This window comes from Panthera onca, chromosome A2, assembly GCF_046562875.1.
Source record: "Panthera onca isolate mPanOnc1 chromosome A2, mPanOnc1 haplotype 2, whole genome shotgun sequence".
NCBI lineage: Eukaryota > Metazoa > Chordata > Mammalia > Carnivora > Felidae > Panthera > Panthera onca.
Window position 1 is genome coordinate 2,681,458 of NC_138340.1, and position 9,314 is coordinate 2,690,771.

The following is a 9,314-nucleotide window of genomic DNA, read 5'->3' on the forward strand; positions in this document are numbered from 1 at the left end:
GAGAGAATCTCTTCCGGGGAAAGAATGAAGGTTGCCCTTGCCCTTCCCTGAGGGATGTCCGTAGACTCCATCCGGTGTTTAAGTGTGGGCTGGGCCCCAGGCGCCGACTCATGCTTCCAGACCTCTCTCCCGCCGCGGAGACTTTGACTGGAACTCCCCCCGAGGGCTGTGTTGGTGCCGTCCGGGCCGGTCACGTGGGCGACAAGATGGCGGCTCCCGGAGCGCGCTGCGAGCGTCGCGGTTGGTGAGACGCGGGTGGCGGCGGAGGGAGCGGGCGGGCGCGGCGTTCCTCGTCTTCCGGAAGATCGCTCGGGCGTTCTGGCAGCGGAGAGCGCGGTACGTGGCCGCGGCCTGGCGGGCGGGCACGGGGAGGACGCCGCGGGAGGGGGTCCAGTCTCTGGGATTCGTTGCTTGGGGGGCGGGGGAGAGTCGAGGGGCCTCCTCCTGAGGGGTTTAGAGTCCGGGCGAACGCTTTCCCCGGGTTGCGGGGTCCTTGTCGCCGGAGATCCCTTCGTTGGGGGGAGCCAGGGAGCCGGAGCATGCTCGGGGTTCCCATATCGGGCGACCCCTTTCTCGAGATTTCTGGGAGATCCAGCGGCGTGAGGGATCCAGTACTTGGGGACCCGCGTAGACAGATCTTGAGGCATCCAGTTCCTCGGGTTCTCTTCCAGGGGGAGGGAACCTGCGAGCAGCCCCGAGGGAATCCCTTCCTGGAGGAGCGTTGATTACCAGGTATCTTTTTGTTGGGAATTCTTGGTTTAGGGAGGTCGGGGATGGGGGGGGGGGGGGCGGAGGGTTGAGGATCCTCGTCTCCTCTCTCTCCATCCCTTACTAATCCATCGTGTCTTCTTCTAAGAGGCTTTCACGGGGGCGAGCGGATTCCCGGATTCCGCCTTGGTTGGGGGCTGATCCCCTCAACCCCGCGCCCACACCCTTGCCCCCGCTTCCCACTGAAAAATGGGCCGAAAGTATGATTTGCGGGCTTCCAGGCGGCTTGGGGCGCCCTCCTGAACACAGAAGTGGGTTTGGGGCTCCCTGCAGGAATATTTAACACTAGCTCTGGTTTGTCCAAGGGCCTGTTAAGTGCCAGCAATTGTACAAGGTGCTCTAGGAGCATCGCTTCCTTCGGGCCATGTGCCCCTTCTACCCATTTTACGAATGATACAGATTTACGCCGGGCGTGAAGTGCCTAGTACGATGCCTGGTGCGCAGGAGACGTTCGGTTCATTCAACAACTAAGGATTGGCCACCTCCTACCATGGTGACCGATCCCGTGCTAGGCCTTGGGGACATAGCAGTGAACAAAACAGTATATATACCTGGGTCCGTGTGTGTGTGCGTGTGGTACAGATTTATTTTTATTTATATTTAAAGTCCCGTCTTTGTGGCGCCGACTTTCTAGTAAGAAACAGATGAGTGAAATGTACTGGACGCCAGGAGCTGGTAGAGGCCGCGGGGAACGCTGAAAGCCACAAGGAACAGAAGTGCAGGGCAGTGGAGGGTTTGCGTTGTCAAAGCTGGGTGCTCAGAGGATTCCTGCCTGTACTTTAATAATATCTGGACAGAGGCTGGAAGGAAACCCGGCTCGTGAGCTGCTGATAATTTTATTCCAAACGAAGAAGCCAAGCCCGGAGACTTTTGCCCCAGTTCAGGTCTTGCCCTGTTTTCTCTTCACGTTCCTCTCCCGTAGCTGGAGCTGCGTTGTTGGCCACATGTCCCCTCATTCCCAGGCATCTGAGGACGCTGGGGATGATGAGGAGGCCATGAAGGGCCCTCTCCAGGTGTCTTGAGGGCGACCCCGCACGGACTGGGAGGCAGGAGTCCTGGGTCCTGTTTGGTGACCCCAGACAAGTCGCTGCTCGTCTGTGTAGAAGAGAGTCAGATCTCATGGCCCCTAAGGCCTTGCCAGCTCCCTGGCTCCTGGTTTCTGTGGTCTCTGGTGGTCCTTATTTCAAGGTGTCCCCTCCTTCCATGGTCATCCACACTCAGGCAGCCACACCTCCCCCATGAAGCCGGGTCAGCCCTGCCGACGCTGCAGGGAACCGGAAGGCCACGCAGCATGCCAAGGCTTGCTTTACGAAGCGTCTGCCAGGGCTTGGTTGATCTGGACGGTGGAGAGGGAGCCCCTCCTCCCAGCCCAGCCGCATCATGTCATCTTAGTCCATCCATTCGGCACAACAGTTGCGGTTTAGAACTTGCCTCTGGAGCCCGGCCACCTGGATGTATAACTCCTTACACGGTTCATAAGCGAGTCATTAACCTCTCAGCTTCTGCCCTCTCGCCCGTAAAAGGGTGACAGTCCTAGTGCCTGTCTCATAGTTTTATGGGGAGAATCACAGGAGCTCATGAATGTAGGGGGCTTAGAAGAGGTGCCTGCCGGGGCGCCTGGGTGGCTCAGTCGGTTGAGCGTCCGACTTCGGCTCAGGTCACGATCTCGCGGTCCCTGAGTTCGAGCCCCGCATCAGGCTCTGGGCTGATGGCTCAGAGCCTGGAGCCTGCCTTGGATTCTGTGTCTCCCTCTCTCTCTGCCCCTCCCCCGTTCATGCTCTGTCTCTCTCTGTCTCAAAAATAAATAAATGTTTAAAAAAAAAAAATTAAAAGAAAAAAAAAAAAGAAGAGGTCCCTGCCACAGAGCAGATGCTCTGTGCATGTCAGCCGCTGTTACGGGGAGGGCTGTTGGTTTCATTGACGGCCTACTGTGTGCTGGGGGGTTTAGTGGTGACCAAGATAGACTCGGTCCCTGCCTTCAGAGTTCTGTGACGGGTAAGACCAGCCATAGCAGCTAAACTGGTAAATATCTTACGCGACGTCTAGTAGTGGTAAGTGCTTTGAAGAAACGTAAAACAAGGGGAAGGAACAACAGTGAAGACTGTGACCCGGGAAGGCTTCCCTGAGGAGGTGACATTTGAGACCCACGAAGTGAGAGCATGAGCATGGGAGGCATCTGGGGAGGAGTGTTCCTGGGAAAGAGAACAGGTCCGTGCAAAGGTCCTGGGGCAGGACTGGGCCTGGCCTGTTGGGGGAACAGTCAAGAGGCCTCTGTGGCTGAAGCAGAGTGAGCGAGGGGGTGGAGGGGGAGAGGAGGGAGGGCTGGCAGGAGTCGAGGTAGGTCATGCAGGGCCTTGGGGACCGTCAGGGGGCTTGGAATCATAAGGTGCCATAGGAGGGGGATACAGGACAGTGACCTGGTGCAGTTTCCACACCCCGTACTCAGCAGCTTTAAGCAGCAGCAGACTCACACCGTTGCCGGGGGCCAGGCATCTGGGCCTGGTAGCTTCTGGCTCTGACCTCTCGTGAGGTTGCGGTCAGGGTACCCGCTGGGGCCGCCTCGGCTGCAGAAGCTGCTCCCGGCCCCCTGCTCTCACGTGACAATTGGCCAGAGGCCTCGGTCCCTCGCCCCGTGAGCCCCTACGTCGGGCTGACGGAGCCTCTCCATGGCTGGCTTCCCCCAGCGCGGGCTAGGAGGACGCCGCAGCGTCTCTCATGAGCTGCCCTCGGGGGTCCCTGTCGTCCCTTCCGTGTCCTGTTGTTCAGCCCTTCCGGTGTGAGAGGGGCCGCACGGAGTGGGGATCGTGGGGGGCTGTGTTGGCCCCCCACCACCATGGTCCCTCCGGCTACGGCGTGGAGCGCAGACCGCCAGAAGTCCTTGCCGGTACAGAGGCGAGAGGCCCAGAGAGGGAAAGTGACTTACGGAAGGCCGCGCAGCAGGTAGACAGGGCCAGACCCTGGCTTTCAACCCAGACGTCCAGGCTGGTCGGCTGGTGGGAATCCACCCCACCGTGGGCCTAACTCTTAAGGGGACAGGTTCACGGATGGGCGGAAGACGCCTCTCACCTGGGCTCTCGGTTTTCTGCACGTAGGTTCTTGTGCCCCACGGTCCCCAGCTTCGGCCCCCGGCGGGGCTGCGGAGGAAGGCGGCGGCGCCATGGTGACCGAGCAGGAGGTGGAGGCAGTGGGGCGCACGCTGGTGGACCCCCAGCAGCCCTTGCAGGCCCGCTTCAGGGCGCTCTTCACCCTTCGCGGGCTCGGCGGCCCGGGCGCCATCACCTGGATCAGCCAGGCCTTCGGCGACGACTCCGCCCTGCTCAAGCACGAGCTGGCCTACTGCCTGGGCCAGATGCAGGACTCCCGGGCCATCCCCGTGCTCCTGGACGTGCTGCGTGACACCCGCCAGGAGCCCATGGTGCGCCACGAGGCCGGTGAGTGGCCAGGGCAAGGGCGCCTGCTGTTTCCCTTCTGCCTCGGTGTCCCCCCCCCCCGGTCTAGCCGAACTCTGCACGCTGGGTCCGCGAAGGGTGGGTAAAGTCTCCAGCCCACCCCCACCCCGGGCCGGACAGACTCTGTCACCGGACTCAACTCTGCCACGGTGCGTAAAGCCGCCATAAACTAGCACCCCCGGAGGGCCGTGGCCACGTGCAGGTGGACCCTGATGGTCGCTGAGATTTGAATTTCGCGTCATTTTCACGTGGGGAAATAGCGTCCTCTTGATTTGCAGTTTGTTTATTTTGAGAGAGACAGAGAGAGCGCGCGCAGGGGAGGGGCAGAGAGAGAGGGAGCATCCCAAGCAGGCTCCACACTCGGCACAGAGCCCGACACTGGGCTGGATCCCGCCAACTGTGAGAACATGACCTGAGTCGACGTCTGGAGCTGGAGGCTTAACCTAAGCCTGAGCCACCCCGGTGTCCCTCGTCCCTTTGATTTAAAAGAAAGCGATTTTGGGCGCCTGGGTGGCTCAGGCGGTTAAGCATCAGACTTCAGCTCAGGTCACGATCTCACAGTTCGTGACTTCGAGCCCCGCGTCGGGCTGTCTGCTATCTGTGTAGAGCCCACCTCAGATCCTCTGTCTCCCTCTCTCCCTGCCCCTCCCCTGCTTGCACGCGCGTGCTCTCTCTCTCTCAAAAATAAAAACGTTTAACAAAAAAAAAATTTTTTTTTGAGAAAGACATTTAAAAACATAAAAACCATTCTTTGCTGATACAAAACCAGGTGGTGAGCTCGCCAGCCTGTGATGTCTGTTTCATGAGTTCGTTTTATTCACTGGGCCAGTGTTTATTGAGCACCTGCCATGTACCAGGCCCTCTTATCTCCAGGGCAGCAGGAAACAGGAGGAAGGAATAAAATCCTTGGCAAGACTGTGCTGCTGAGGCCTTGCCTCTATAACCAGTGAGCTCATTTGTGGATGGGCACAGGGCGGCTGTTTCCATTTTACTCTTTTAGGTATTTTTAATATTCCCCGAAGTGGTCTCTACTTATGCTGAGCTGTCCCCATCCCCACGCTGCCCCTGGTGACGCTCGATGTGCCAGCCACTATTTCGGTTGGAGCTCTCCTTAACCAAGAGTGCTCTACTCCAAACCTCACCTTTCCCATAAGTCCCGCTATTTTGAGTGTACGGGAGTGCAGGACACCTTGTCGTGTTATGGAAGGGCTAAGGAGGCTATGACGCAGGGAGTAGGATGGGGGTGCCAGGGGTGTTGCCCTTTTTAATCAGTGGACAGAGATCTGAGTGCAGGAAGGCAGTTATCTGGAGAAAAGTGCTTCAGGCACAGGATACAGCCCGAGCAAAGGTCCTGGGGCAGTACCCAGCCTGTTCCTTGGGAGAGTGGCACGGAGGTCCCTGTGGCCGGAGCAGAGTGAGCAAGAGGGAGGAGAGGGGAGGACAGGAAGGGGACAGGGCAGGTTGTGCGGGGCCTTGGGGGCCAAAGGGAGGACTTTAGGTTTTTGCCCTGAAGGAGGTGGGGGCCCTGAAGGGCTGCGGGCAGAGGAGGACGCCCTGACTTGGATTCAGGTCCATTGGGGTGTTCTCGATGGGGGGCAGCATCACACTCTAGCAGCCTGCCAAGCGGAGGAGGAGTTGAGTGGGAGTGAGTGTTTGCTGGCCTTGGGTCTCTTCCCACTCAGGGCTTGTGCAGACCCACGGAGACGGTCAGCCTCCTCCAGCCCTGCCTGGTCCCGCTGGCTTTCCTCCCTCACTTCGCCGCCTAGATCCCCCTCCTCCAGGCTCACCCCCACGAACTCTCCTCGCCCGGGTGTCCTTGGAGCTCCATGTTACCCAGTGTCCCCAGGCTGTAATGTCATGCTCACCTGTGTCTCCCCATCTAGAGCATGGGGTGGGGGGTGGGGGGTGCACTGGCCCGGGGATCGGGAGAGGTCTCAGCCCAGCTCCGGCCAAGTCCAAATTCAGGGGAAGGGATGCCATTGAGACCACTTGGGGGCCGTGCCGGCTCCGCTCCAGTCCGCGGGGCCAGGGTGGGTCACAAGATACATACAGCGCTGTAGGGAGGACGGAGCACAAAGGAGGTGGTGTTGCTGGTGTCGTGTACCCCCCCCCCCCCCCACATCCAGGGCCTTTCCTACTTTCCTGACCAACAGTGAACTGTGTTCATGGTTCTTCTCCTCAGGGGAGGCCCTGGGGGCCATCGGGAACCCGGAAGTTCTGGAGGTCCTGAAACAGTACTCCACCGACCCCGTCATCGAGGTAACTAACGCCTCCCGCTCCTGCCTAGACCAGCCTCACCAGGGTTTGCTTGCCAGGGCGACCTCTTGGCCGGGACAAGATCAGAGGGCGGCGGCCAGGGTGGCTGCGGGCTCCTGATTCCCCCGCACAAAACCCACCCTGCCCGGCTGACGCGCCGCGCCTTTCCCGCCCTTCCAGTCCCTCCGCCAGGACCCCTCCGAGCCCACCCGCTTCTGTCCGCCCCACGGTCCGTCCCCCCGCCTGCCTTTCTTCCTTCTTCAGGGAGCGACTTTACTGAGATGTTAACACCATAAAATTCACCTTCTGAAAGCATGCACTTCAGTGGTTTTTAGAACATCCACAGAGGTGTGCAACCATCATCTCTCATTCCAGAACATTCCCTCACCCCAAAAGGAGCCCCGCCCCATCAGTAGTCACTCCCCTGCCCCCCAACCCTTGTCAGTGTCTCATCTACTTCCTGTGTCCATGGATGAGCCTGTTCTGGACGTTCCTCTGTGCACCCCTGTCCCCACAGGTGGCCGAGACGTGCCAACTGGCTGTCAGGCGGCTGGAGTGGCTGCAGCAGCGCAGCGGGGAGCCCGCGGTGGCAGGGCCCTACCTCTCGGTGGACCCGGCCCCTCCCGCTGAGGAGCGCGACGTGGGGCGGCTGCGGGAGGTGCTGCTGGACGAAGGCCAGCCACTCTTCGACCGGTACCGCGCCATGTTCGCCCTGCGCGACGCCGGCGGCGAGGAGGCTGCCCTTGCGCTGGCGGAGGGTGAGTCGGGGCCCGGGGAGGGGGGTGGGGGTCATGGTCAGTGCCCCTCCGTCAGGCTCAGCGGCTGCAGCTGTGACACCGAGCCAGCGTGACCCAGGGAATGTGCGTCCCGGCCCCGGCCCCCGGCGCTTCCCCACGCGAGAACTCCTCCTCCGTGGTGGGCGGGCACCCTGACTTCCGGTTCTCCGAGGGAGAAGCCGCGGCCGAGAAAGGCCGAGGTGGTTGCTCGAGGAGACGGCGGCTGGCGAGCGGCACAGTCGCGATCCGATCCGCGGCGGTGTGGCTCCAGGACCCTGAACCCCTTTCTCTCTCCCCTCCCGGCTCTGCAGGCCTCTCCCCGGGCGGTCCCTGGTCCCCCGTGGCCCGATGCTCGGGACGTGCCCCCAGAGGATTTAGAGCCCTCGCAGCCCTCCCATGACTTCCTGTCTGGCAAGGAGACGCCTGGTCATCGCTGTGACCCTGCGTCAGGGGCGGGAGACCCGGCGATGCCGGGCGGGAGCCCAGAGGGGCTGGTGCTGCTTTGAGAACGGGGGCCGCACAGTCAGGCAGGTGGCCTTGGGCCCTGGCTCGGCCTCGAGGGCGTCTGGTCTTGGGCAGTCACCACCCGTCTCCCGGCTGTGGTTTCCCCATCAGTGTGAAGCATGACCTGTGTGTGGAGTGGGGGCAGGGTGCCCGTGACTGTCCCCTTATTAAACGCTGCAGCGTGTGCGGACGTGCGTACAGGCTCGCAGGTAGCCCTTGACCCCGCTGTCAAGCACATAATCCAGAGGCAGGGAGAGGCGGGAGCCAGCGGGCCGGGACCCTGGGCCGGGGAAGCCCCCTCCTGCCCCGTCGGCCTTCGGAGGGAGCCCACCGCCAGGCTGTGCCCTCGGGCCGCTCCTGCCCCCGTGGCCCCACGTCCCTCCCCCTGAGCAGCACTGACCACCTCGAGACGGGGAACCCCCTTTCTCGGTCCTCTCTGCCCTCCTCGGTCCTCTCTGCCCTCGGGTGCTCAGCCCTGGGTCCCGCGGCGCAGGCTGCGGGCGGGCGGGCGGGCGGGCGGGCGGGCGGGGGCGTGGTCACTGGCCTGCCCCGATGGCGCCGCCCAGCCAGTGACCACGCCCCCTCCCGCCCGCAGGCCTGCGCTGTGGCGGCGCCCTCTTCCGCCACGAGATCGGCTATGTCCTGGGCCAGCTGCAGCACGAGGCGGCCGTGCCCCAGCTGGCGGCGACCCTGGCCCGGCCAACCGAGAGCCCCATGGTGCGGCACGAGTGCGCGGAGGCCCTGGGAGCCATCGCCCGGCCCGCCTGCCTGGCCGCCCTGCGGGCCCACGCGGCCGACCCCGAGCGCGTGGTGCGGGAGAGCTGCGAGGTGGCCCTGGACATGTACGACTACGAGACGGGGCCGGCCTTCCAGTACGCGGACGGGCTGGAGCAGCTGCGCACGGCGCCCGCCTAGAGCCGCCGGCCCGCAGCCTCCCTCCCCTGCGGGGGGCCCTGGGACTCCACACCGCGGCTGCGTGTAAACCGAGCTCGTGTGGGTGGGATCTGGCTCCCCGTCCCCCTGGGGCCAGGCTGCGGCGTCCTGTGTCCCCCACTCAGGGGCCTCGCGCGGGGCGGCGGCACCCAGATTTCCGGTCGGGGTGGGATGTCGCGTGGAGCCGGCATCTGAGGGTGCCGGCCGGGGCTGTGGGGTTGCCTTGGCCCAGCTTCTCGAGGAACCGGGGGTGCCGGAAAAGGCGCTGTGGGCAGACCCAGCCGTCTTGGGCCTGGGCCGGGGCCCCTGACTCCCCAGCCTGGGACTAGGCAGGGAGGGGAGGGACGAGCCCACCCCAGGGTCCAAATGCACTATTAAATTATTTTTGCCAAGCCGTGACTCTGCAAGTATGTCGGGGGGGTCTGCAGGGCTGCAGTCAGGGAACCTCTAATGGGGGGGTGGGGGGGGCGGGGTTTGAAGAGCTCAGCTCTGAGATCTGCCCCGCCCCAGGCGCTCCGGGGTCATCTCCGTCCCCGGGGGTAAAGTCAGCCCAGCCGGCCCTCCAGCCCGGCCTCCCCCAGACCCTCATTCTCACCCAGCCCCTGGCGGAGGCAGAGGGGAAGGGGTC

At 62.8% G+C, this 9,314-nt stretch overlaps 1 protein-coding gene across 2 annotated transcripts; it reads left to right on the forward strand.

Annotated features, from left to right (window-relative positions):
• DOHH (deoxyhypusine hydroxylase) lies at positions 1–9,078 on the forward strand. 2 transcript variants are annotated; one of them, XM_060629849.3, is made up of 6 exons: positions 1–336; positions 672–732; positions 3,861–4,199; positions 6,400–6,476; positions 6,991–7,231; positions 8,349–9,078. In XM_060629849.3, the coding sequence occupies exons 3-6, from the start codon at positions 3,926–3,928 to the stop codon at positions 8,666–8,668; spliced, it is 912 nt and encodes a 303-aa protein (XP_060485832.1). In that variant the 5' UTR covers positions 1–336; positions 672–732; positions 3,861–3,925; the 3' UTR covers positions 8,669–9,078. The 2 variants fall into 2 exon arrangements, with proteins under 2 accessions (XP_060485832.1, XP_060485834.1); XM_060629851.3 differs by lacking the exon at positions 672–732 and having other exon boundaries at positions 2–336.
• The last annotated feature ends 236 nt before the right edge of the window (positions 9,079–9,314 follow it).